This window comes from Oryza sativa, chromosome 12 (genome assembly GCF_034140825.1).
Source record: "Oryza sativa Japonica Group chromosome 12, ASM3414082v1".
Lineage (NCBI taxonomy): Eukaryota > Viridiplantae > Streptophyta > Magnoliopsida > Poales > Poaceae > Oryza > Oryza sativa.
Window position 1 is genome coordinate 26,230,853 of NC_089046.1, and position 27,023 is coordinate 26,257,875.

The 27,023-nt window shown below is 43.2% G+C and overlaps 3 protein-coding genes across 4 annotated transcripts; all 3 read right to left on the reverse strand.

Moving 5' to 3' along the window:
* Positions 1-258: 258 nt before the first annotated feature.
* LOC4352734 (serine/threonine-protein kinase Nek2-like) lies at positions 259-4,312 on the reverse strand. Its single transcript, NM_001423617.1, has 14 exons — positions 3,954-4,312; positions 3,760-3,826; positions 3,424-3,489; positions 3,286-3,332; positions 3,149-3,194; positions 2,970-3,050; positions 2,831-2,873; positions 2,691-2,740; positions 2,532-2,613; positions 2,394-2,443; positions 2,184-2,257; positions 2,034-2,085; positions 1,476-1,931; positions 259-1,158 (listed from the first exon to the last, which is right to left on the reverse strand). Exons 1-14 carry the CDS (start codon positions 4,037-4,039, stop codon positions 583-585), a joined length of 1,776 nt encoding a protein of 591 aa, NP_001410546.1. The 5' UTR covers positions 4,040-4,312; the 3' UTR covers positions 259-582.
* Positions 4,313-10,406: 6,094 nt separating this feature from the next.
* On the reverse strand, positions 10,407-17,038 carry LOC4352735 (uncharacterized). 2 transcript variants are annotated; one of them, XM_015764468.3, is made up of 8 exons: positions 16,574-17,038; positions 13,160-13,253; positions 13,015-13,065; positions 12,273-12,446; positions 11,757-11,936; positions 11,416-11,535; positions 11,087-11,220; positions 10,407-10,706 (listed from the first exon to the last, which is right to left on the reverse strand). In XM_015764468.3, the coding sequence occupies exons 1-8, from the start codon at positions 16,948-16,950 to the stop codon at positions 10,640-10,642; spliced, it is 1,197 nt and encodes a 398-aa protein (XP_015619954.2). In that variant the 5' UTR covers positions 16,951-17,038; the 3' UTR covers positions 10,407-10,639. The 2 variants fall into 2 exon arrangements, with proteins under 2 accessions (XP_015619954.2, XP_015619953.1); XM_015764467.3 differs by lacking the exon at positions 16,574-17,038 and adding an exon at positions 14,514-14,799.
* A 1,127-nt stretch (positions 17,039-18,165) lies between these two features.
* Positions 18,166-27,023, reverse strand: LOC4352736 (protein NETWORKED 1A). Its single transcript, XM_015764465.3, has 6 exons — positions 26,666-27,023; positions 24,966-25,192; positions 23,634-23,981; positions 22,223-23,544; positions 20,366-22,135; positions 18,166-19,667 (listed from the first exon to the last, which is right to left on the reverse strand). The coding sequence occupies exons 2-6, from the start codon at positions 25,066-25,068 to the stop codon at positions 18,435-18,437; spliced, it is 4,776 nt and encodes a 1,591-aa protein (XP_015619951.1). The 5' UTR covers positions 25,069-25,192; positions 26,666-27,023; the 3' UTR covers positions 18,166-18,434.

The following is a 27,023-nucleotide window of genomic DNA, read 5'->3' on the forward strand; positions in this document are numbered from 1 at the left end:
TAGGCTTAGCTTACAAAGGCCACAGGGTAGGTACATGGTATGTGATACATGATCTGCACAGCATCCATGCATGCATCTGGGTAACATAGATTTCTCTGTTCTTATGATTGGAGTGAGCTGAGAGAGAGCTGGATCAGTATAGTGTAATGTAATGTAATGTAGTCAGAGTAAGATGAATCTGGAGATCCTGGCATAGGATACCCCAAACCCTGCTCAAAGAAAATAATCCTGGAGACCCCACCCTGCCTGCTGCCAACTGGATATCCTTAACCCCACATTTATATCACTACATGATTGCAGGTGCCACATGATTACAAAGGTTCTAAGATCTTGCAAGATCTTCAGCTTAACTTACAGTTCTACTACTACAACTCCTGCTGCTGATTGCTGATTCCTAATAGAAAGTAAAAAACTGGAAACTAGCTAGAGCTAGAAGTAGATTTTGAGTTAACAGCAACACTGAGATGGTGCTGCCTCCCAACAGCTAAAAGTCTCAAATCCTAAATATTGTTTACCACTACCTGAGCTAATATTGCACATGACAAAACTGGCGATTTTAGACGCGCCTGATACAAGGTGGCGCTATGATGCCGTCTCCTTGAAGCTCTTTGTGAGCCAGATGGCCGTCTCCCTGGGAGACGCTTTCTCCGGTCCGAATGGCTTCAGCAGAATGCCCAGCTCCTCATACCTCTCCTGCTGCAGCAGCTGCGCGCTGAACTCCAGCAGCCCTTCCAATGCCTCGGCACGCTGCTGGAACGACGAGGTGTCGAACCGCTGCTGCCTGGAGTCATTGGATCCGCGGCTCGAGGCAGCAGTGGCGTTGCGGCCTGAGGAGTCGCTCCCGTTGTCCCCATCGGTGCGTAACACCTGGATCGTGCATTTGTCCTTGGTGATTGACCGGTTGATAAAGGGAGGAGTGGAACATGAGCCATGGCCAGGAGAGAGCTTGTTGTGGATGGGGAGCAAGGGGTCCTCAGACGATGCCAGTGGGAATTCCGCAATTCTGTCGATTCGAGGGGCATTCACAGAGACGTCAGGGGAGTCTAGTTGTTCCAGAATGCTGATGCTGCGCTTGGTGGGTGTTTCATATGTTGACAGCGGGAGTGATGCTCTTCTTGCTGGTCGGGCAATTTTGTTTGGAGTTGTTTTTGAGGGCAGCTGTAAAAGTGGAAGAAATTGGAGCTCAATGAATATTGGCACATTCATTTCAACAGACAAATAATGAAAGAGGCAGCATAATCATGCAAAATGCAAGCTCGTGCTGAAGCCATAAATAGCATAAAGAAACAACTGCATCATGACAAGATCTTAATAACTCTAAAAGACCAAAAGCTGAATAACACTAATGTAGTATGCACTGAGCAAGCACATGCTATAATTGAGGCTATTGTAGTTTCTAAACAAATGAAGAACAGGTTCACTGGTATTATTGAGTGCACAAATAATATAGAAAAAAAAGGCACAAAATGGAATACCTCAGAGCGGTATGTTCTGTTATACGATGTTTTGGGAGGTTCAAGCTGATTTCTAGCTGTATAAGTCTTGGCTGGCAAGCTCTTGGGCGTCCTTAGGATGCTTGATGTCTTTGTTATGATGGCTTTACTGGTAACCTCATCCCCAGCCTCACTACTGTCAACAGAGAGCCCTTTGACACTCTGGGTGGTTGTGTATTCTTTGATGCTCCGTGTAGAGCTAACTGAATTCCGTTCCGGAGATGGCTTGCTAAATGTCACAGTCCTCTCATTTCCCAGAGAGTTCCTCCTGGCCATTCTTCTGCGTGCAGAATCAACCACGTCACTAGGAAATGTCATCTTCTTAACTTTGTCAGTCAAAGATTGATGGATTGGAAGTATGTTGCGAGTAGGACTAGATTTCAATTGGACTTGCAGCACATAAGGCTGAAGTTGTGGATGCTTGAGTAGCTGTGCAGCCTGTACAGGAAATTTAGTAAATATTTATACCACAAAACAAATAGGAGTATACATCAGCAACTATTACAAAGTAGTAACTAGGATATAGTATAATGGACTTACACTAGGTCTGTGCTCTGGACTTTTCCGCAGCATGCTCTTAATAAGTCCCCTACTGCACGCAGAATATAAATTTAAGAAGCATGCTCTATCCAGATAAGATGGTGGGCAAAATAGGGTGAAACAACAAAAGGCAACTAGTTCAAAACTTACAAGGCACCAGAATATTTAGTGGGTAATGGTGAGACTATTGATTTCGTGATCTTGTTAATCAGCGCTTGCATGTCCTGCAGGGAAATGAGAAAATTAGACCCTTGTACGTTTCATAACACTGCATTACTATTAGCATAGATGTAGTATCTAAACATATGCTCAAATAAACCATCACACAGTAAAAGTAAAGAAACCAAAACAGGGACTTACAAAAGCTTTAAATGCAGGCCTGAGCGCGGTCATTTCATATATACAACATCCTGAAACAAAGTAATAAAAATGAGAGTTCAATAGTAAGTTTTCCATTTAGGGCAGGAAAGTGGTTTCTCAAATTGAAGTCATATATACCTAGAGACCAAATATCTGACTTGGTACCATATGGTATATCAGCAAGAAGTTCTGGACACATGTAACTTGGTGTTCCTACTACCTGTGTTGGGAGCAATATACTACTAAGAGTGACATCGAATATGTACTGGAAATATGAAAAGTGCTACAATTACTTACAGAAGATGCCAGATCATCAGAAGTCAATATTTTTGCAAGCCCAAAGTCACCTGCATTGGTTTAAATTTGGAATTGCAACATTACCAGGATTGCTAAACCCATACATAAAGTATGATACTTTTTGGGACTAAGATACATACCAAGTCTTATACTTTGGTCCCTGGCAATGAAAATATTGGAGCACTGAAACGAATTTTTAGCAGCTTTAGTATATATTATTTCCATGCCATGGAAATATAAATACTATAAGGTACTCCCAAGTTTAGCACTACTACTGACCTTGACATCTCGGTGAAGAATGTGGTTTGCATGTAAATAATCTAGAGCCATGAGAAGTTGCACAAGCCATTTGCAAAGCTTCTGAAAAAAAAATGAGAAAAACATTTCAGTGCACATCCCTTGTTTGCAGCAAAGCAATTTTTAAGGTATCAAAGGAAATGCAAGGTCAGAATCCACACCTCCTCAGAGAAATATGTACCATTAGCTCTTTTAATAGCTTCAGCCCTGAACCGATTATAGATTGTGTTAGCTAAGGAACTAAAGTTCAAGAACAAAATAAACTATTTTAAAAGGATTTCATCAGAGGAACACATACATGTCTCCTCCCTCACAATATCCTATAACAATGCAGACATAGCAACCCTGAAAAATCCAAAGATAAAGAAGTGAGAATGAAACAAATCTATTCCACCCTCCCAACTTCATAACCTTCTCTTCAGTCCTTTTCACCTACCTTCTCCACCCATGAATCTTTGTACTCCACGATAAACGGATTCCTGACCGTCGCAATAAGTTGCATCTGCATGAGGAGCATTTCCACATAAATCAGTATAAAAAAAAAGGAAGTACCGCACAAGAGCAAGAAGACATCACATCATTTTAACTTCACAGTTTCAGATCAGTTCAGCACCAGCCAAACTAAACACACTAGCATCATCATCATCACCACCACCCAACACACCAATTTATGCAGCTCATGGTGAACACAAGGCATTCCCCTTGAAACCATAGCTTACTAGGTACCAGAAGCTGAAAAATGCAGCTCATGCAGAGATGATGATGCTTTTACCTCCTGGTGCGCAGAGCGGCGGGTGCGGTCGGTCTGCCGCGCAAGCCGAATCTTCTTCAGCACATACCTGCATAAACACACACACAAACCTCCAACATGATCAAAATGGCTGAAATAACAGTGAGCTTCAAGAATGCCAAAAAAAAAAGGAAAGAAAGAAAAATGAGATGAACAATGTCGAGTCAAAAGCTCACTTCTTCTTCTCCAGCTTGTGCCTCACCAACAACGCCGAGCCAAACGCCCCTTTCCCAATCTGCTCCAGCACCTCATACTGATCCATCCCTTTTTCCTACGAGAGACGCCCCCAAGAAACCACCGCGAAGATCCAAGAACTCGCTTCCCCCCACCCAAACTCCCGATCAGCAAAGGATCGATCTTTGGGCCCCCGCGCCGACGCCTTCACGCGCGCAGATCTCGCCGCATTTGATCGGAGGAGAGCCAAGGCAGGGGCACCGAGAAGAGAAGAACACGAGCCGCGAAATTGAAAGCCGCAGCGAGGGAAGAACGAAAATGAAAAGAAAAGAAAAAAAAGATGGGGTTTTTGGTGGGGTTCAATCAAACTCGCTTACTCCCCTCAGCTTTATATAGCCTCCAAAAAGCCAAAGCAAATGAGGAGCAAGAAGAAGAGGCCAAGCTCCTCAAGCTCCTCGAGGAGAGAGAAAGCAAGAGCAATGCTAGAGAGAGAGAGAGAGATGGTGATGGCACTGAAGAGAGAGAGAGGGAGGAGGAGGAGGAAGAAGAAGAAGAGTGAGAGATGACTGAGGAGAGAGAAAGAGGGGGTGTGGGCCCCACTGGTCTAGTCAAATTAGTGCTCTCTTTTTTTTAATTTATTTTTTTAAAAGAAAATATTTTGGGTCTTTTAGGTTGCATTGATCCAATTGGTGTTTGTGAAGAGAACAAAAAGGAAGTCATTAGTGTGAGTATGGCTACACTAATGATATGGTAACAGTGTGTGATTATACAAAGTACCTACTTGTGGAGGTGTGGGTACCACTGATTTTTTTTTTTTTTGATTTTTTGGATGAACTGAGAGGAGAAGGCATGTGATCAGATGAGAAATCAAAGAACAAATCAGTACGGAGTTCGAGCCTGCTTGATTTTAAAATTTGGGGGGTTTGATTTTATGACTAGTTTTAGAGATTTCTTGGTCACTTTTGTTGTCCAAATCTCTTTACATGTTTTCGTTGCTTGAAAAGAAACACCAAAATAGCATAATTTCATTAAAGACAGCTACTAGTTTTTTTCCTTTTCTGGAAACTGATTCTATTTAGCTAGTTGAATTGTATATGCATTTTTCTCTTGACATTTTTTTAACTTTTTTTTAAAAAATAGGACAAAATCCGTATCATTTGTCTATGATGTTAGGGTGATTAGTGATGGGGCTCACACTATACACATTTGTTTTATAATGTAGCCATTTCTCCTGCAACTACTACTAACACCACTTGCAGCATTATACTACTTCACAATTACACTATCAAACAAAGAAGTGAAACATTTTATAATCCAACTATCCAAGCAGTGTTAGAGGCATCTGAAAAGAAAAAAAAACACATGTACAGAAAGCCCATTGGATGTAGCCTTTGTTTGGCATCTTCTGAACTCAAGAGAAAGTTCACAGATAACAGATTCATTCAGATATGGTAGTAGTGTAGATGGAGAGGTGCTTGCTTTAGCTGGAACAAGTTCAGAGGTGACTTTGGGTCATTGTTCATTTTGCTAGGGTCCACACGTCAGTCACTCAAAGTCAGGTGATGTTACCGCGGAGGATTCGCTTCGTGCTTTAGCTAGATAGAATTAGATTTTTGAAGCAAATCAAATCAAATTGCTCAGTTCCTTTCATCCTTTAATTTCTTGCTTTCTTTCTTTCATGTGTGCTGCTTCTGCGATCTCTGCTTTTGGCTGCATGCCATGGCTCCTTTCTCTCTGCCTGACACCAGAGCATTTTGTGCAAAGCAATGTTCCATCCATTCCATATATCTTCTTTTGACACGCCTGCAATGCTGCTTGGTAAAGCAGATCGATCACATTGATGTTTATTGCAACAGAAATTGTTATGCTCTTTGATCAGTTGCTCTCAATGTTTAGTTAGTACATGCATTGCATTTTACAATCACTGTCCATTTGGTTGGTTAAGTCACCATCAACCTAGGAAAGCACCTAATGTACCCATCCCTCCTTTTCCATGCATCAAAAGTATAGGCAAATTAAACAAAACACTTTCATGCTTACCAAATTGTATGGGATATAACTAGTGGGAATCATGGATGAAGCTTAATTATCTGAAGCAAAGAATAGCATTCAAGAATCTCATCATTATTGTTTCTCTAATTTAGTTGCTTTAATGTGTCCTATGTAAGCCATTTATTCTGCTATTTTGGTTCTCTCTGTATTATTTGAACCCTATAAACACCTCCAGATTTATTGCCTGTTTGAAACATAGAAAATTTCACCTAGAGTTTTGCCTTATGTTTGCTTATTAGCTTATCAGCCGTAAGTTAAAATTTGAATTTTAAAAGTTAGTTTTGGATTCGATTCATAGTTATTTCATCATAGCTTATTTTTTAGCATTGGTTTTAAATGTTAATAACACAGCTTATTTAAAAAAATAGTGAAAAAATAAATAAAACAACCCAAAAAAAATTTATGGGTAATATTTTTTAAGTAAAAGTTTTAAGAAAAAACTCAAATGAATTATTGATACGATTTGTGAAACACAAGTAAAGCAAATAAAACCGTATTATTAAGATATGTATATATCGTGTGATGTACTGAACGTGTGTACGTGCACGAGATGAAAATTAAAAATCCGACAGGTACCGAACTGGGTCTCACATGGAGGGAACAGTGGAATCCAATGCGTCTATATATATGTGCCAATTAAATTGAATATAAAAGTAGAATTAGATGCATCTAATAATGATATGTGATAGATGTGGCAGCATGAGAAAGTGACCCATACTTAACCCCTACTATTACTATACTTTGAGTTGGATCTAATCCTAGCATGTAAAAATATCACTCTAGCAAAAATAAAGAAATTCAGAATGTCAACTCACTCGAGTCTGATCCAATTGATTGTTAGTTTTGCTCTTAAGGTATGCTCCTATATACGTGCATTTTGCATCTACACCCTTCTTGAAATACACGTTTTTTCATAGTGGTAGTAAGTAGATGTTCCCAGTGAAAATTTGATTGTGATAATTTCTTATTTGCCCCTGCAAAATACACACGATCAATCATTTATTTACTCATGACGAGTCACTGACATTGGGTCCTAGATCCATATGTCATTGAGAGAATGAGAGGAAAATAAGGGATCGGGTTAATTGTAGAGGCAAATAATGATTTTATCCAAATTTAATTGATCCACTACATTGAAATTGAGGGTACAGTTACAAATAAGGCCTCTAACTTTTTTTCCCTTTTGCTTTATCTGCTTCTAAAAAGAGCCAGAAATATTCCTGATTCCATTGCCATGCAGTTCCATCACAAGCTTTTTGTTTGACAGTTTGACTGCATCTCCTATCAACCTTTTTGCCTTCGCTTTGTTTGGCAAACGGGATAACGTACAGTCTCCTTGATGCAAAAAAAAAAAAAGAAAGAAAAAAAAGAAAAAAAAAGAAGAAGAAGCATGCCTAGGTGACTGGCATGTGGGTCCCACCCCAAGCTTCTAAACACTGTTGCTTCGCTATGCATGATTCCAAAAGCACTAATGCAAAACAGTGAGCATGCAATTGAGTAGCAAGAACTAAAAGATATATGGTCGGTACACTGAAGAAAAACAAACCTTCAAAAGGATAACAATGTCTCTGTTTCTTGCAAAGAAGAAAAAAGGGTGCTGATCATGATGTTAACTTCCTACTACTGTTGACTTAGAATCTCAATTATGTCCAAGATATCACTCTAGCTAGCTTTTTTTTAAAAAAAAACAAATCCTGAATTGTGGTGTAATATTATAGGATGGGTGTATTAATAATTAGCTAATTCATTTAACAAAATATTTAGAATTTTATCTCCCTATATACCTCAACATTTCTTTTCCAAAAAGCTAAATTGTTAAATAACAGAATGATGGAATGATTTAGCGATCTCTATTCAAGAGCAAAAAGGAATAAATTAAGTACATAATATAAACTTTAAAAATAAATTTATAACTTTTTAAAAGAAATTCAGAAATGAAAAACTTTTGCGAAAACCACAACGTTAAGGAGCTCAGGCCCATTGATCCATTTCTCCATTCCTTTAGATAGAACAAAGAAATATACAGGCTGGAGCTCGATTCCAAGAAGCAATCCAGAAATCAGGAAAAGAAAAAAAAAGAAACCAGGAAAGTTAAAAAAGAAAAGATCAGGGGAAAAGAAAAAAACAGAAAGCAGATCGAGAACACGTATACGCCATGTCGATGCATGCCGTAATTTAATAACTGCAGCCAAAAGGATAGAGGATAGAGTTGATGTCATGCGTCCCTTCTGAATCTCCGAATGTGTCTGAATAAGTTTTTCAGCGATGCATCGCGCTTTTTGCTTACCTGTTTCTCTCCAACCTCTTTCTTGGCGTATCATGCGAAGATATTGATTCACCGTGTTTACTACTTATCATAAACTAGATATTAATCCACCGTGTTTACTACTCACAACACAACGCGCGAAGCTTTCATCTGATAGAAATGTATTTTTGTCAACCCTGCAATCTTCGCTCGACATTGGCATTTGAAGCATCTAAAATTTGTTCGCAAATATAAATAATCTAGAATACCTCTTGTCCCTACAATTACCTCTTATTAAAATTTCTTCCCATCTTTACTACTTATCACCCTCTCACCTCATCCATCGATCCCTCATTTATCGAAGGCCACCGATTTTTTTTCTCTTAGCGTTAATTCAGGTTGAACAAACATAAAAATGCATATTTATAAACGGAGAGAGCATATATATATATATATGTCAGCGCCATGCAATGTCAAGGAATGCACTGCTGCAACTGCAAACAAGCCTTGTATTTTTTTTTTATATAGCCATTTAAATTGGAAACTTAGTCCCACGAACATGCCAATCTAAAATTTCGCTCGTATGAAGATTTAAAATCAAAACCTTAAGATGCTACTGAGGTCACTGCAACTACTAAACTATACACCCTTTGGCAAGCATGCCATTGCAAGCCTGGATCGAGTCAGACTCAGGGGATGCATACGCCATTGCAATTTCGATTGCGATTGACGTACTGTTTGAAGAGAGAAGACTGAAACGGAGCCATCTCCGCCATTACTGCGGCGAAAGCAGCAGCTTCGTCATGCAGAGATGCAGGGGCATACGTGACGGCCATTAATACAAGGAGATGAAGGTCACATGCTCCTTGCTCCCCTTCGCCAGTCTCGCCGGAACTGACGGCCTCGACGGCGACCGGCCGGAGCGGCGGAGCCATTCATGCTGCTGTACCTGCTGCATTTGCATGCGCATCCCTCTCTACAGTCTACACACGTGTTGCTACATCTGGTCTAAGGAGAAGATAGAAGAAGATCGAATACGTAAAATGAGATAAGTCATCAGCACGGAATTAGTTAAGTATTAATTATCTTAAATTTAAAAATAAATTAATATGATTTTCTTTAGAAAAACATACTATCTTCGTCCCAAAAAAAAGTGCAACCGTGGATATCCATGTCCAACATTTGATCGTTCGTTTTATTTGAAAAATTTATAAAATTTTTTTAAAAATATTAGCCATACATAAAGTGCTATTTATGTTTTATCATGTACTAGTAACAATATTAATCGTAAAAGTTTTTCTAATAAGACGAACGGTTAAACATTGAACATGAACCGTGTAAAACTACACTTATTTTGAGACGGAGAGAGTACCATTTCGCAGTCCACCAGGGAGTGCGCATGCGGAGAACGAGTTTTTCTCCCAATCCCCATGACTTGAAACAAGCAAAATGAGCATACTACATCATAGATGCTAGTAGCTAGCAAAATGAGCACCAATAAAAGACGCAGTAAGCATGAATATTGTTACTAGTAGCTAGCCATCCAAAGTGGATGAAGCAGATACTAGCAATTGAAATTCTATGGGTAGGCTTCTCTAATAAAACAAATGAATCTCTTCCCTCCCGATCAGAAATGGAGCCAACTGATTTTGAACATTGTTTTGTTTGATTCATGTGATGTAGTACCTGCAACTTATCTCCTTGTTTTGTTGGTATGCACGTACAGTACGGTGCTTTTGTACTGTATTTTAGTTGGTTGAGAAAATGTGATCGGATAAAGTTGGGGAAAAAAAGATGGGAATGGAGATGCTATGAGTCACGAATTAATTGTATCTGTTCTCAACCGATGCAGGCATAGCTGTGTACTTCGTACAATTGTACATCACATTTGTCAGACTGCAGAGCTACTGATGGTGATACATCACATGCCATAGTTTCTAGGGCATCGCCATCAATTCATCGTCCATATGTACTCCAGATGCCAGAAGTCATCAGGTCATTTTAAAAAAAAATACTATGTGCAACCTATACAAGCACAATTTTCTTATGCTCCATAATAGTGGTAAAAGATGTGGTCACAGTTGATCACAGGAATGTAGAATATGGTGTCTAAATTTTGAGGAATCAAAATCTGCATTTCACAAACCCAGACAAAAGCTTGTATACAATGGAAATTGCACCACTTAAGGCATATATAATTAAAAAACCAGATCAGCAAAATTTGTGTGCCTCGGTGTACAATACAGATCAACAGCTTACAAAATCTGGCATGCAAATCTAAGCTCTCACCACGCTATGAAAAATATCCCCTTTGCAACTGTAAGCTAGGAAAGAATATGACCACAACAGGGGAAGAATTTGGGAGCCATTCACTGTCCATTTGTTGTTTATTCAAGCCGTTTCTTTGAATATACGGGGAAGCACTTCGTGGATGCTAATGTCCAGGAGCTCAGGACTCCTGCAGAAATATTAAAGAAGAGATATAGTACACTATATAAAAGCTGGAGACACCCACAAGAGGAGGGAATAGACATTGATGGTTATCTAACAGGTCGGGAAAGCAAACCCTAAGTCATGAATGAATGGTGCAAAGTTTATAGCTGTACAACAGGTACAACATAGGTCACAAAAAGTGCTGAGCACCACAAGATGGCGCAAAAAGCTGGAACATAGATCAATTATATCCTAACAAAATTCATAGCAGGAGAAACATGCCAGCACAATGCAAAGGTTTTCTATTTATGTTTACTACTAATTCCTTGAGAAATTGAATTCCTCAAAGTAAAATATGGAAATGCAGATATAATAATTTTGTCTCATGAAGAAAGGGATAAGTACCTGCATAATACTCGTCCCTTTTCAGTTGTGCTAGGGACAAACCATATCTTCCGCAGAATTGGTGACTCAAATTGCACAAAGAAACCATCACTCTGGTCAAGCTTCCATTTTCTTGATCCCTGTCCTTTCCAGACCTGTATATAACAAGATCATTGTTAGTCTATCATTTTCATTCTAGCACCAAAAAAGGAAATCTTATGCGCTGATTTAACATGAACAAAAAGAAAATATATTAGAGCCAAGCATGCAGCAACACAACATCAGAAAATGATAGGCACAAATCATACAGGGCATGGTGACACATGAAAGAGGGGAGAGGGTGATTTGACCTGAGGGTACGAGATGGCGCTCTTAGGTGCTACCATACAAGCAGCCTTTGAGAAAGACTCCTCGGAATATTGCCGCAAAAATGTGAAGCAACTGCTGTGAGTGTGGGGTGAGTCAAAGGCCTAGTAAAAAAAGAAACCAGATAGGTGTTAATAGGAGACAATGTCATGGATTCAGAATAGAAGCCGTAACAGAAAATTGAAGATTTACATATGTAAAAAATAACTAGATCCTAATTCTGTTAAAGAAATTGACTATTATAAATTTCAAGATGTCTGCCTATTTATGAATTGTTAAGCTTATGTCGAACAGCCGAAATGAGCAGCCTGTAGCAGAATAGTACCTTGTCAATGTTAACCACTGGGGCATGTTTTTCAGTATCAGTCTTCTGGTCATCAAGAAGAAAATTAACTCTTGCATCTACTTTTCCGGTGTCATGCCAGACCTTTATAGCTGATTCAATCACATTAACAACAAAAGTGAAGATACTTTGCCCCAGTTCGGCATCTCCATATTTTCCAGCCTGAAATGGAAATGCATCCAAGTTAAATAAACAACAAAACATATTCCTTTATACAATAGGAAGTCCTTTTGTTTTCCATTTCTGTAAAATTCGAACTGGTAGGAAGAAAATTGGATATTAAACACTTGACATTATGCAAGGTGTATCTGTTGCTCATTTAAATTTCAGAAAGACTTTCCCTTCATTAAATGTGTGTACCTTAGCATGCTAAAATATGCAATGTACGATCTTGAAAGAAAAAGGAAAGATCTGTCGGTAGTAAATGCGGTAGCAATGACATTTGGGAGAATATGATGTAGCTTAAAATGGAATGAGAAAGCATGTAAGACTACCCACCAGCTCGGTTTTCAGTGAATCCAAGTTCTTTGCAACATCAACATTAGAACGCATGTTCTCCACATCAAGAGCCCGCTTCTTTTCCCTTGCCAACTGAGTAAGCCTCTTAATTTTTCTTGAAACTTCTGTATTTTGTGGATTGTGTTGCAAAGCTATCTGAAAAGAAGATATTGCCTGCACCAGAAAATAGCTAATACAGAATCAATGCTAATATTTTGAATAGCTTGATAATGTACAATCAATGCTACTGATATTTTAAGAGTTTGATCTCATGAAAGAGAAGTTGATGAATAGTTTAAGTACTTCAGCCAAACATCCAATCTTTGCATGTGGCCATATGAAAATAGCAGCAAGAGGGCCACTGCTCAAGCACAAAAATAAAACCCCCGAATAGACATGAACACATGTTAACATGATTGAAGGAAAAACTTTGTTCAATTGTAAAGACCAATGTTATGATATAACATGGTAAAATGAATAAAATTCAAATTTATCTTACAGATTTAAGGTTTCCCTTAATGCAATTGCACTATAATGTATTCAGCATCAACTGATTTCAGAACTTTACTTTTGATAATTGCAAGTGATATGTGCACTTCCAAACTAGGGTATTTCTTACCACAATTTTCTCAGCTTGCCAAATACGGAAGGCTTGGCTAAAGCTTACATAACAGAAAATAAAAAAGAGATAATTATCCTTCTCCCTGTTGAGAAAAAGCAAGGAATTGTCCTTTACTCTCACCTCCTCATAGTGTTCCATCGACTCTAAAACACACCCTTTCCTGAAATGACCCTACAGTTCCAAAGAAGGCAGCCAGTGAAAAGCTGAAATATGATGGAAAAATAAATTGCAACAGATAAATCAGAGTGATATGATATGAATATACCTTTTCCCATTGTGGCTTGAGTTTTATTGTCGTATCAGCATCAGCGAGTGCCTTATTAAGCTTAACTAGATGGAGAAATGCAGCAGCCCGATTGCTGGCAATTATTTAAATAAAAAAAAGCATAATCAGAAGCACTCAATAGCATTTACAAAAGAATTCACAAATAGAAAGTGCTGTCTCAGAGTATGGGTTCATATAGAATGAACATCATCAACTCCACATATTTGTTATCCTAACTGTAACTGGACATGTGAATTCCAAATATTGGTGATCCAAAGCCAAACACTCCTCTGGATTTGTTTCCATATATATAGACAGTGCATCTCAAACCAACTAAGATAGCAGCAAGCTCCTATTGGGAACAAGAGAACAGATCAATACGACCAATTTATCTAGTATCTCTTGTGAATATGTGTAAAAGTGTTGCTTAGTTGAGTTACATCGGGCAAGGAATCTTTTGATGCAATTCAGAACTTATGATGTAATTGGCGTCAGATGTATGACCTCTCAAGTACCAATAGAAAAGGAAAAGGAATAAAAAAACATTGTCTTTACTATTTTTGGTTGGAGCAGACAGTATTGGACATGCAGGGTGTATCTACTTTTTAAGAAAATTAATTGCATCCAGAAGTAATTCTTCTTCAGCCAATGAAGAATGGTTTCACTTGGAACAGATATTTTGTCTGTTTGTGCGTTTAACACATTACGTGCAGTTATGAAACAAGATGTTTACCTTCTGCAACTCATCATTTTTAGACACGCCAATAAACAAGTAACATTGTAGCATCAGAGCCTTACGTAGTTACGTCACAAACTCACAATAACTTAGTTCCATATATAACACTGGATCTTTATGAAACATAAGCCTAGCTCCGGACAGGGTTTAAGAAAACACAACAAAAGGCTGAGCTGCTTACATAGTTATGCCAAAAGGCAATAGCAATCACTAAAACTCTAATGCTCGGAAACTACACAGCATCATATCCTTTGAAAGCCTAAAACTAACTGAAAAATCATCACCGTGGGTTCGCAATTCTCGAACCAAATATCAGGACATTACTACAGCATATTAACCTGCATCAACAGTAGTAGCATTTTAACTTTAAGCCAAGGAAAATGATCAAGCGCAACATAGTTGTTGTTTCTGTAATGTATCCACTCGATCCCAGGGGCACCATTCCACATAACGCACGCATCCAACCAAACAAACGCACACGCCTCCGTCTCCGGCGACCTCGAGTCTTCTCAACGCGAAGAGGAGAAACGGCGACACACGCGCGCGCTGACGCGGGAGATCGGCTAGGGCTACGCGAGACGCGAGGATGGATCGGGGAGGAGGAGGAGGAGGGGATACCTATAGAGGGTGGGGTTGTCGGGGTCGAGCTTGATGGCCTGGGTGTAGAGCGCGGCGGCCTTGAGGTAGTTCCCCGCCTTGAACTGCTCGTTCCCCTGATCCTTCAGCGCCGCCGACGCCGCCGACCCTCCTCCTCCGCCGCCACCCTCCGCCATCGCCGCCGCCGCCGCCGATGTGAAGCTCCGAGAGGGTTAGGGTTTTGGAGTTCGCGAGCTCCTCACTCTCACGCGTGCCACCTCACCTCTCCTTTTTTTTTTCTTTTTTTTTTCTCTTGACTCTTCTGCTCGGGCGAGACGAGCACGTGCAGTAGGAATAAGTTCACTTTGGGTCCCTTTATTTGTCGCCCAGTCCGATTTTCGTCCCTTGGTCGCAAAACCGGATACAACTCATCCCTCAACTTACGAAACCGTGCAGAAAAGGTCCCTCAGCAGTATTGTACCCGGTTTTTGATGACGTGGCGCCTACGTGGCTCCCTTTGACTAGGTCCTCGTCCCATGTGACATTGACGTGGCGCTTACGTAAGAATTGGATCCCGGAAAAATAATAAAAAATCGTGGGACCCACATGTCAGCTACACAAAAATAATAGAAAAAAGGTGGGACCCATGTGGTCCCACATGTCAGCCTCCCTCCTCTATCTATCCCCCTCTCTCTCTCATCTACATGGTGAGGAGAAGGTATAGCAGGCCAAACAGGCGGCCCGCCCCAGCACAGCACGACACACTGACGGCACGGCTCACTAGGGCACGGCTCCTGTAGCGGGCCGTGCCGTGCCGGCCCACGTGCCAAGGCCTCGGCCCAAGGAGGTGCTGGGCCGTGCCGGGCCGGCACGGCTACTGTAGCGGACCGTGTGCTGGTAGCGGGCCCACTGGTACATGTGGCCCATAAAAATTGAAATTTGAGGGGAAAAAAGAAAAAAGGCAGAAAAAACATAATATAAAGGAAAACATTATAAATATAGGATAAATGTGAGGAAAATTTAGGAAATATATCATAAAATATATGGGTACAAATAGGATAAAATGTGGCAAAAAATAAAAAATATGAGAAATATATGGAAAAAATTAGAAAATCGTAGGAAAAATAAATGGGCCGATGGGCCGTGCCATGCCTGGGCCGTGCCGTGCCGGCACGCTAGAGCAAACGTGCCGTGCCGTGCCGGCCTACGGGCTGAGGCGTCGGCCCAAACACGGCACGGGATAACGGGCCGTGCTGGCACGGCCCACAGGCTGGCGTGCCGTGCCGGCCCTGGGCCGGCTACAGTACTGCCGTGCTCGGGCCGGCCCGGCTTGGCACGGCCCATTTGGCCAGGTATAGGATAAGGCGAGCGGCAGCGGGCGGAGTGTGGACCAGAGGGGCGGCGGGTGGAAGCGGCGGGGCAGCAGGCGGTGGGCGGAGCGACGACGGGCGGCGAGAGGCGGGCGGCGTAGCGAGAGCGCTGCGTGGGAGGAGGTTTCCTCTTCTTCCTCCTCTCTCCTGGCATCTTTGGCAGTCGGCGATACGGCGGCAGGAGCGCTGGGTGGGTGGGGGGGAGTCGGCAGGCCACGGGCGACGATGAGACAATGGCCGTCGCCGGCGGCGCAGCGCGCGACGAGGCGCCTTCCCGGGGCGGCCGACGGCGCCGGCGCGCGTCCTGGGCATGCAGCGGTGGCGGCGACGCGACCACGGAAGAAGGGGAGCGCAGATCTGGCGGCGCTGCTGCTGCTGCGGCAGCAGGCGTCGGCTCCGAATCCGCAAGCTTCCCTTCCCTTCTCGCCGGCGGACATCCACCTCCGCTTACCGCCTCAACTGGATATGTTTAGCTTACATATCTGCTTCTTTCGTTATGGGCTGAAGTGATCAATTGACGATTTTGCCCACGCTGACATGAGAATGGTCCTCTTTTGGTGCCTGACAAAATTTGATCTCTACCATTTACAGCTCTGGAGTGGCTGACGAGCAGCCCAACCACCATGCGTTCCAACGCCAGCCATCAATCCTCGTCGCGCGCGGTAAGGCACGGGCGAAGGAGGACTAGGACTCTAGGAGAAAAGAGGGAGAGGCGTGGGGAAGGTAGCTCACGAGGTTCCCGGTGCCGAGGTGCAGAACCCGTTGGAGCTATCGACGAGGACGAGCCCCACCTGCCCCCGTTCGCCGCCGCCGGTACCCAGGACGAGGTCGGCCTCCGGCTGTAGGGGCACCGCTGCCCGGAGCACTCCCATCGTGTCGGCGGCGGCGGCGCTACTGGCGTCGGACCCCGTTGCGCGGCGCGTGCGTGGCTGGAGGCTGGTCTTCGGGTTGACCTCGAGCTCTCCCCGTCGGTGTCTCGCTCGCTGCCCCGCCCCTCCCGTCGCCCGCTTCTGCCGGCCGCCGCTCGCCCCGCTCCATCGGCCGGAGAGAGAGAAGGGATAGAGAAGAGGGGGAGAGAGAGGATAGAGAGAGGATGGGGGAGATGACATGTGGGGCCTACAAGGGTCCCACTTTTTTAATTACTATTTTGTGTGTGAAACTGACATGTGGGTCTTACAGGTTTTCTTATTTTTCAGGATCGAATTACCATGTAAGCGCCACGTCAGTGCCACGTCATATGAAGACCGAGTCAAATTAGTCATGTAGGCGCCACGTCAGGCAAAACCGCTGTCAAAACCGCCGAGGGACCTCGTTTGCCCGGTTTTCGTAAGTTGGGGATGGGTTTCGTAAGTTGGGGATGGGTCGTACCCGGTTTTGTGGTGCAGGGACGAAAATCAGACTGGTCAACAAGTAGAGGGACCTAAAGTAAACTTATCCCGTGCAGTAAATTAGAGGAGTACTCCACTCGGCCCAACCCATTATGGTCCACGGAATCCCGTTTCGACCGATTTGCGGCCCATACGTAGATGGGCCCATTGAGGCGTATTACGTTGGTGGGCCAACTAGCTGCAGCCCAACAAGTTCTAACCAGCGGCTTTAACCAAAAAAAGAGCAAATTTCAGCGAAGTTGAAGTTGCATAAAACCCCAGGGGTTATGACCAACGACACATATCCCTAACTATTGTGATTCTAAAGTTTTACAAAACCTCACCCCTATATGTATTCTGGCAAATATTTATTTAGAATTTTAAAACGTACTCCGTAGAATGTATATGAAACCTTTACTACTGGTGATTAAAGTTGTTTGTTTAACTCTTCACTGCTTTAAAAAACATTGTTTCTGATATGCTAAAATCATTGAAATTTAATTTGAAGTGGGATTTTATGAAACATTTGGATCCAAAACACATGTGGTTACATGCCACAAGCCTTATTACCGGTAGTTTTACGTAACTTTAACCCTACTAAATGTGGGTTTTTTGAAATTTACTGATGAAAAAAATCGATGGCATTGGTAGTTTATCCTAATTCATAACTAACAGGGGTTTTAGTGCAAAAAAGACACCTGTTTGCGGCGTAGATCGAACATGCGATTTTTGCTATATAGCCCCTAGATAAAATCTCCGAACCCCGAAGATCGAGGAGATTTTGCAATATAGCCCCTTCAACAATTCGAATTCTGCCCCTGAGCCCCTGGACGCAATCCGCCGCGCATCACCGGCGTTCTGACACGTCGGAGGATCGCCGGCGGCCAAGCAGACGCAGAGACATCCACCGACAAAAACCAACATGGAGCATCACATATCGAATCAACAGAAAATTAATTTACAATAACGAGGAGGAAAAATTACTAATTAATTAACCATTTACAACGATGCTTAATCGAAGTTCATGATATATATATGATTAAGAGCACGAAACTAGGATTAGTCCACGAGATTATTTACCCTACACCCCCACGACATTAAAATGATTACGAGTTTTTCACTTTTGATTAATTAAAACTGGGTAAAATGAAATTAAAACGAAGTAGTAAATAAAAATTAAACGCTTCTTGCTTTGTCCATCCATCCATGGAGATTCTTGATTAGAGTTAGTCGTCGATGGCCTTGGCTCTCATGCAGCACGACGGCCCGCGCCGCTGCCGGCGGCTGTCGCGCCGGCGCCCGTAGAGGTACTCCACCAGCTGCACCCTCGACGATCGCCGCTGCACGGCGGCGGACGACTTGCCGCTGCTCGCCGCCGCCGTCGCCGCGGCGGCGGCGGCGCGGCGGGTGGCGCGCTCCTCCTCGTGGCGGAGCAGCGCGTGCTGGAAGCGCTGCGTCTCCTGCTCGAGCCGCGCGATCTTCTCCGACATCTTGCGGACACGCTCGAGGATCTTGCGCTGGCTGCGGCTGCGGAGGTCGTCGCCGGCGGCGCCGCCGGCGGCGTCGGCGGAGGTGAACTCCTCGGCCTTGCGGAGGAGCTTCCCGTTGGTGTCGATGAGCTGCGCCACGGCGGACTCGGCGTCGACCATCTGTGCGGTGACGTCGTCGAGCTCGGGCGCCGCCTCCGCGCTCGCCCGGAGCTCGCCAACGATCGACTGCAGGTCGACCAGCCGCTGCGCGTCGGCCGTCAGCCGCTCGATCACCTTCTTCTTCCACTCCCTGTGTGGCGCCTCCGCCATGGCGGGTGGTGGCGGCCGCGGCGGGAGGAGGAGCTCCTGCTTGTCCACGCTAAGATCCTTTACCACCGTGAGCTGGCTCACCTCCGACGAGCACGACCTCCGACCCCTCTCCGCCGACGCCTCGCTCTGCGGCGGCCGGAGATCGTCGTCATCGCCATCGCCACCCTCCTCCTGCTGCCGCCGCCTGCTCGCTCTGACCACGCTCCACAGCCCAAGCGGCGGCGCCTCCGTCGAGCCGCCGTTCCTCCTCCGGTGGTGACGCTGCGATGACGCCGCGGCGGTGGCGGTGGCGGTGGCAGCTCGGCTCCGGTTGGTCGGAGTTGTGGTCTGGACGAGGTCGAGCTGGATGTCCTTGAGCAAGCGGCGGTCGTAGGCCGCGGCGGCTGGGTCGCTGGCGGCGTCGCTGTCGTCGACGGCGGCGGCCATGTCGTCGCGGAGGCGGAGGAGGTCGATCTGGCGGCGGGCGTCGAGGAGGTTGGCGTTGAAGTCGAGGCGCTCCTGCTCGAGGACGACGCCGGTGTCGGTGACCACCTTCTGGAGCGCCTTGATCGTCCCGTGCAGCTTCTCCAGCTCCATGTCCTTCACCATCTTCGTCGCGTTCGGCTCACCATGGATGGGCTTCACCGCGATCTTGGACAGCTGCGGTGACACCGAGAATTCCTGCAGCAAGTGACAATGAGTGTCCCATGATTAAGACTGAAAATGTTCTTTTTTGTGTTTCTTTTTTTTCGAAAAGTCTTCAATTAAGGAGGAGCAGAAGAAAAGTTTCAGTGGTATGACAAAATGATTTGAATTCATAATGATACTAGATGCAAATACTGGTCTTCTATGTGCAAGAAAAGATCTTCAGGTAGTGCAATTCAGATCCTTCAAACAAGATTTTCATGGAAAACATTGGAGTTCAGCATAGGGATTTGTATGTTTCAGGAAAACTGAACAGTTTTAGTGGTATGACAAAATGGCGCAAATACAAATATTACAGTGTTCAGTTTTTCAAGTACAGATATCAGATCCTTCAAACATGATCTTCATAAAGGTACTGCATTTGTTTGTTCAAGTTTAAGCATAGGGAAAACATCTTTCTTTTGAGGAGCAAGCATAGTTTTGCGAAGAAAATTAGTAAAACTATCATAATACTTCAACAAGAACAGAAATGTAGGGTAGTTGCTACAGGCTTGGTAATTATCTCTACGTTAGCTAATTTTTGGTTTATCTCTACATTAGCTAATTTCTGTTCATGTTTAGTTAACAGGTGGAAATTTGGTATAGAAAAATTTTGTGCAACTAAAATGGAACAGATATGCAGAGAGTGCTGCAACACGAACAGAAATGCAGAGAATGCAAGGGTAAATGTATACCTCCATCCTGAGCTTATTTGATGGTAAGCAATCTTTGGCCAGTGACATGGTTTGCTTCTCCAGGGCACTGACTTCAGTTTGCAATGCTCCCAACAGTGTGAAGTCACCATTGAGATCAACCTTCAGCCTACTGTTCTCGATCTCGACGGCGTTGAGCTTGTCCTTGAGCGCATTCACGTAGGAGTTCCTCCGGGTGATCTCCTCCTTCAGGACCTCCTTCTGCACCATCTCGCTTATCTCGAAGCTCTCGCACGACGCGATGAGCTCAAGCACCTTCTCCTTGAAGAGAGCCGCGTTGGCAGTGGCCATCTGCATGTTGGTAAGCAGTTTTGTGATCTCGGCATCGCAGGACTTGACATCGATCACCGGCTGTTCTTTGCTTCTGAGTGCCTGCACCTCGCTCTGCAGCTTGTGGAGCTTCTCCCTCAACAACTCATTCGATTTCTCAAGGCCAGCGTGGTCGATCTCTTTGCGCTGTTCGATGTTCACCGTGCTCTCTTGCTGGCTCTTCCTGCCAGATTTCAATAGCTTTGTGTCTCTTCGCATAGTACGCCTTCTCCCAGCGCCGATTTCTGAACCAGAGCTGTCACAGATGCTCATGGTTTTACTGAGTTCCTTCTCGAGATAGTTGTTCTCGAGTTGCAGGTCTCCAAGCTTCTTGTTCATCAGCTTGATCTCCTGGTAAAGCTCATTGCCTGCTGCATGGAGAGACCCGAAATCTTCATGCAAAGACTGCAGCTGAGATGTCCTCTCATCATGAAGACTTTTGAAAACGACACCGAGGATGTCTGTACTGATTGCTTCACCAAGGAGAGTATTGAAATCATCGTTGGCCGTCTTCTCTTTCTCCCTGGAGTCATAAAGTTTGCCTGACAGTGAGGAGTTCTCTTCAATCAGCTTGATGACTTCAGCTTGCAATGACTGCCGCGACTCTTGCAGCTCTGAGAGTTGTCGAACCAAGAATTTTGCCTCACCTTTCATCTCCTCAACCCTACGGTTACGAGCCTCCATCTCCTTCCGTAACTCGCAGCTGATCTTCATGAGGTCGTGCCTTTCATTTTGCAGCTGCAGAAGCTCTTCGCTCTTCGCCTGCCACTCTTGCCTCAGAACACTCCTCTCTGACCTTAGATCAGCCACCTCGCGTCCAAAGTGCTCCAAAAGCGTGACGACAAGAGACTTCTCGAGGATCTGGTTTTGCTTCACGTCCTGAGCATCAGAAATAGTATTCAGCAAGCACTTGATCTCATGCAAGATGAGCTGCACGATTACATCAAGCTTCATTAGATCCAATGATCCATATTTATCATCCAAATGTAGTTCTTCCATCACAGAACCAATTCCTTCCGTTAACCTCTGGTTGTTTTCTGTCAAAAAGGTTAATTTCTCCTCCTGGATTTCGCATAGCTCTTTCTGCTTCTGCAGTTGCCCTGAGACATCAGAATTTGCCTCTGCCATGTCACCTAAGCACTTCTGCAAGACGAAAATCTCCATCTGAGCTTCAACAATCTTATGCTCCTCATCTTGAAGCTGGTTCTCCCTACGACGGCCTTCTTCGAGCAGGAAGCTTAACTGCTTCTGTACAGCACTGAACTGAGTCTTGCCTGAGTAGTTCAGTTCTTTGTGCGCCTCTCTCTCAAGCCTTAACATCTCCTGTAGCATGATCACTTCACTGCTTGCCTTGTTTTTCTCCTGCTGAAGATCCAGGTGGTGTCCTTCTAACTCCGTGAACTGGGCCTCCAGATTGAGTAGGGCACCATTCATGCTATCCACCTGTGGCAACATGGAAGCATTTCTAGGATCAGTTCATATTAAATTATGACAAAAATAATTGAAGTAGTAGAGATGCTAGGCTAATACCTCACGCACAAGGGTTCTCTTTTCAGATCGAAGTACAGAATTCTGATTAAGTAGTGCATGTGTGGACTCTTCCGAGTCATTCAGCTTCCTTCTGAGGATCTCAAGCTCGGTATTGTTTTCAGATAACAAATTTTCCAGGAATACGTTTTTCTCTGATAGCTTCTCCATTGTATGAGAAATGCCCTCGATCCGTGCAATGAACATGGACCGCTCAGATTGGAAGCCATTAATCTTGGAATTGAGGTGCTTGCATGATTCTTCCAATGCAACCTTCTTCTCTCGCAATTCTTCAACCTCAGTGGTTGCAGCTGACAAAGACCTCTCTAAGTGAGCATTTCTCTCCAACGTCCTCTCGAGCTGCATCAGATTATCAACATACAGGGCTTTCACACCCTCGTGATGCTTGATGGTCTCTTTAAGCTCAACATTCCCATCTCTTACCTCTTGCGCAAGTGCTTGGAGGGATTCCACATTGAAATTCACCACCTGTATTTGTTCCTTGATCGAAAAATGTTTCCTCTCGGAGTCACCCTTGTCATCCTTGAGCTGGGAAAGCTCATACTGAAGCACCTTCTTTTCCTCCACATGCCGAGACACCTCTTCCTCAAGTAGCCGCTGGGCATTCTTCAAGGAAATTACTTCATCCTGTAGACGAATTATTGCTGAGATCGAAGAGTTGTTTTGCTCCTCCAGCTTACGGTTCTCTTCGCGAATCTTGTCCAGATCATTTTGAAGTCTAACTTTGCTTGCTTCAATGTCATTAAACTTACTTGCTTCACCATTCTTTTCAAGAGTCAAGATTCTTAGCTTCTCCTTGGCTTGTGCCAGTTGCTTCTCCAGTGATAGCCGTGTCATTTCGGCTTGCATGCTCTTGAGTTGCTCTTCTTGTATAGATATGCTAAGCTTTTCCAACTCAACGTGCTTCTCATTGAGTTCTCCATGCCTCTCTTTTGAGTCATTCTTCAGCTTATCTAGCTCCGAATACAAATTCTGGTTAGCTCTTTCAAGAAGAAGGCAGCGTTCCTCTGCGGTGCTCAAATTCTCCAGTCCATTTTGCATCTCCTCCTTCAATCTCTTGAACTCCTCCTGGGTTTGCAGTATTTCAGACTTGAGGGCCTGTAATCGATCACTGGATTGTTGGCATTGTGAAAAGGCAGCTTCCTTCTCGGCTTCTTGTTGTGCAAGGGCCTCCTTGAGGGAAGCAACTTCAGATTCGGCCCTGTCGCTATTTTCTAACACTGAAGAGATCTTCTTCTTGAGTTCTTGGTTTTCCTGCGACAAGCTCGATATTTCTTTCTGCAGCTTCTCATGTTCCTGGTCATCTGCAATGTTAGCATGTTAGTATAATTTGATTTCCGTTAGGATTACTGTATAACTTCAGGAAGTGGATTTGTACAGCACTACAACATACCTTTGGCACGCTTTTTTGAATCACCAGAATTTATGAAAGAGAGGAAAAATGGTGTCATGTCACGACTATCAGCCTCAGTTTCTGTAGACAAGGTTTCAGCTGGCAAATCATCATCCAAGTCTAACTGAAACTCATCAGGAAATGCTTCCGCCATTTTCCGCTGGGCGCTTCGGAGCTCCCCAGCAGCATGATCATGTCTTTCAGCTAAAGCTCGGTAAGCACGGTATAACTCCTCCAGCAAAGACATCAACTCTGGACGCCTTCTGTAGTACATTTCTGCTCTTCTTGCAAACGAGTCAGCATCCTCATCGATTATCTTGATCATACGCTTGATTTTGCTATCCATATCTGTGTATTTAAGCATTGGTTAAAATGCCATTTCAGATCAGACTTCAAGAAATTTTGCAAAGGAGATGTGGAACATTGTGCAACTTGAGTATTTGACAAAAACAAATATTTGCTGCTACTAACTGAGACCATATCAAACAGACAATAATAATCTATAAAACTTGGGCCATGTTATAATCTTGAAGTTCAAAACATACAAGAGTTTGATTTCCTAAATATTTCTAATGATCAACATCTGACAAGTGACAAGTAGTAGCTAATATGTGGCGCTGCCCAAGTTTTTAAAATCATGAGTTCTTATCTGATAACATCTCTAGTGCAGTTTCTGTTTAACTGATTCATTACTAAATCAAGTCCATTCTAAAACCAGCATGCCCAACAAGCGATTAAAGCTCCAGAGAGCATAATATATTTCACACATGAGGAGATTTGGAACAATCCCAACAACTGTCCATTTGGGTATCTTACTATCTTATATTCCAGATATTCCAGTTTCAACTTATTCAAGTGTTTTTCCTCAAAATCTGCTGATCTTCCACAAGAGACATGAGGGATGGGTTCTTTCTTATGAACACTGTGACAGGCAGAGATTTTTACAGATAGTCAGATATATCTTTGCTTTAGCATTAAAGCCTTTCAATCTCAGGCTTACATCCTAGAAAAAATAACCAGCACACTGTCTAGACAATTTCATAACTTTTTTTAGAGAAGGGAACTTTTTTACCCGGCATCTATATCCAACCAGATATGTGCAGCCTTAGACAATTTCATAACTGATATGTAGATTCAACAAATATGCCGATATGCCACCCGAAACAATAGACAACATGGTTAGGTTTTGTGACTTTAGGACAAAACTACTGCATGAACAAACTGGTATAGAAGACTAATGTTGTAGCTAGATATTGATGCATAATGCTAATTATATCCAAAGACTAAATAAGAAGAAACTAATAAAATTAAAATGACCAAAATAAAGTTTACCTGTGAGATTTTCTTGAAGCCATTTCGAGTTCTTTGGGCTTATATGACTATCCCACCACCACGAGTACTTGCGCATCGGATTCGTTGGCGACATCATCTCCATCAGATCCAATCAAGACAAGAGAACAGCACCCCTTTGATTCTGAACACTTTTATGGCTTCAAAGCCAATGGTGACCAAAGCAACGGGATATCAACCTACATGAAAATCTAATTCCGGCAAACTACCTGCAAAGCATTAGAAACCTCCAAGATTAGCACCTTATGCAGAAAATTTCCTTTCCCATATGCAAGCTAAGCACTAGGTGTTAGAAATAAAAATAAAATTGAACAACAAGATGGATCAGAGGACCATCAGACCATGACAAGTTCTATTCCACCTTTTTCTAGAACACCCTTCAAAACCAAGTAGGTTTTATAGATCAAAGTTGCAATGGAAGGAACACTTTTAGAAGTACACAACAGTAAAATGTTCAGATTAGCAACATATTAATGCAATGAATTGTTTCCCCAAAAAAAAAAACGCGCCTCAACCTGAAACCGTCTACTTGTTGTCATTCTGAAATTAGCAGCAATTTTTCCGAATTAATTAAGAATTCCGGAGATAAGGTTTTGATAAGAAGCAATGATGAACCAGAAGCATAAAAAATTAAATGGAATACCCAATCTGCAGAATGTTTCCAAGATCAGAAAAACCAGACTATGAACAACCCAAAATCCCTAATTTCAGCAGCGACTGGAGACTGACTTGTTAATCAAAACAATGCCCAAAAAAATATGAACAAGGCAAAACTAGATGAGAAATTTATCAGATACTGCCAGAAAAGAAAAGTAAGGAAGGGACGGAAAAAAAAAAGAACAGACTTCCCGAAGAAGGAGAAGAGAATCAGAAACGTAACCTCAAGAAAGGTTAGAACATCCCATTTCCCACACAGAAGCAAAGAAAAATTCCTTAAAAATGGAGTATTCTTCCATGGAAAAATGGTAGATTAAACGGAGAGCAGTGAAAAGAAAACCCAACAAACACAATAAAGACTCAGCCAACTAACCCTCAATGCCTCAAATCACCCACAAAAAAAAAAGTAAAATGAAGCAAGAAATCCACACCTGCTCCCAAATCGCAGCTCTTTTTTTTTTATGAACTGATGCTGATCAGAAAAACCGCAGAAACAGGAATCACAGAGAGTAGAGTATTAGAAGGGAAAATTTTTTGGGACAAATGAACCAGGAACCATACCAAGAAGCAGTGCCATCTGCTGCCATTTTTAAGGGGCAAGACTGTGATGATGAGAAAGAAATATTAGAGGAAACAAGAAATTAAAACAGTTTCCTAAAATGAAGCTTCATCTGCACCCCATCTACGCGGCTAAAATGGGTACTAATTGGGTCCCAGAAATTGCCAAGAAAAGGGAGAAATCGTCGCATTTTCTTTCCTAAAGCGGCAGAAAAAGGCAAGAATCTTGGCATCCAAGAAGGCCACCAGGAGAGCTTTCAACAGTGACCAAAAATCAAAGCCAGAATACAGATACCGAATTATTTGGAAAGAAATCAAAGGTAAATCAAAAACAGCGAAATCTTCCCCCCCACAATGTATAAAAATCCCATATTCTTTTTCACCCCTAGGCAAGCACAATCACATCTCACAACACCATTCGCCTGAATCTTGCGGCATTTTGCCCCAAATCAACGAGATGTTCATACCTTCACAGGAGAAGAAGAGGAGTGAGGAGGAGGCAGGATGACATCTGGGGTTGGATCTTTCCTCCCTGAAGTGCAGCTCCAAACCCAAGAAAGAGAGATCCAGCTATTACCACCCCTCATCCCAAAACAACCCCTATGCCATCATCATTCACAACAACACATTAAACACTATCCAAGAAAAAAAATTCTCAATTTCTTCTCTCCTTTTCTTTTTGCAACACAACACCCCAAGAGAGTGTGAGAGTGAGAGTGAGCTCTCTCCTGTGGCAGAGCAAAGCAATGATTAAGGAGAAGATGGGGAGCAATGGAGTTGCATCAGTGTGGGGAAGAAGGAAGGAGAGAGAGAGAGAGGGGGTGT

What these genes read in the sequence shown, in the direction of transcription:
- LOC4352734 (NM_001423617.1), bottom strand. Translation starts at nt 4,039, where the DNA reads ATGGATCAGTATGAGGTGCTGGAGCAGATTGGGAAAGGGGCGTTTGGC. An exon ending in GTACATATTTCTCTGAGGAG is followed by an intron (nt 3,051 to 3,148) that starts GTGTGGATTCTG and finishes TTTTTTTTTCAG; the next exon opens with AAGCTTTGCAAATGGCTTGT. An exon ending in GGCCTGCATTTAAAGCTTTT is followed by an intron (nt 2,258 to 2,393) that starts GTAAGTCCCTGT and finishes ATTTCCCTGCAG; the next exon opens with GACATGCAAGCGCTGATTAA.
- LOC4352735 (XM_015764468.3), bottom strand. Translation starts at nt 16,950, where the DNA reads ATGTCATCTCCCCCATCCTCTCTCTATCCTCTCTCTCCCCCTCTTCTC. An exon ending in TCAAGCCACAATGGGAAAAG is followed by an intron (nt 13,066 to 13,159) that starts GTATATTCATAT and finishes TTGGAACTGTAG; the next exon opens with GGTCATTTCAGGAAAGGGTG. An exon ending in CGATGGAACACTATGAGGAG is followed by an intron (nt 12,447 to 13,014) that starts GTGAGAGTAAAG and finishes TTTCTGGTGCAG; the next exon opens with GCAATATCTTCTTTTCAGAT.
- LOC4352736 (XM_015764465.3), bottom strand. Translation starts at nt 25,068, where the DNA reads ATGGAGATGATGTCGCCAACGAATCCGATGCGCAAGTACTCGTGGTGG. An exon ending in GCTTCAAGAAAATCTCACAG is followed by an intron (nt 23,982 to 24,965) that starts GTAAACTTTATT and finishes TTAAATACACAG; the next exon opens with ATATGGATAGCAAAATCAAG. An exon ending in AGAGAACCCTTGTGCGTGAG is followed by an intron (nt 22,136 to 22,222) that starts GTATTAGCCTAG and finishes ATGTTGCCACAG; the next exon opens with GTGGATAGCATGAATGGTGC.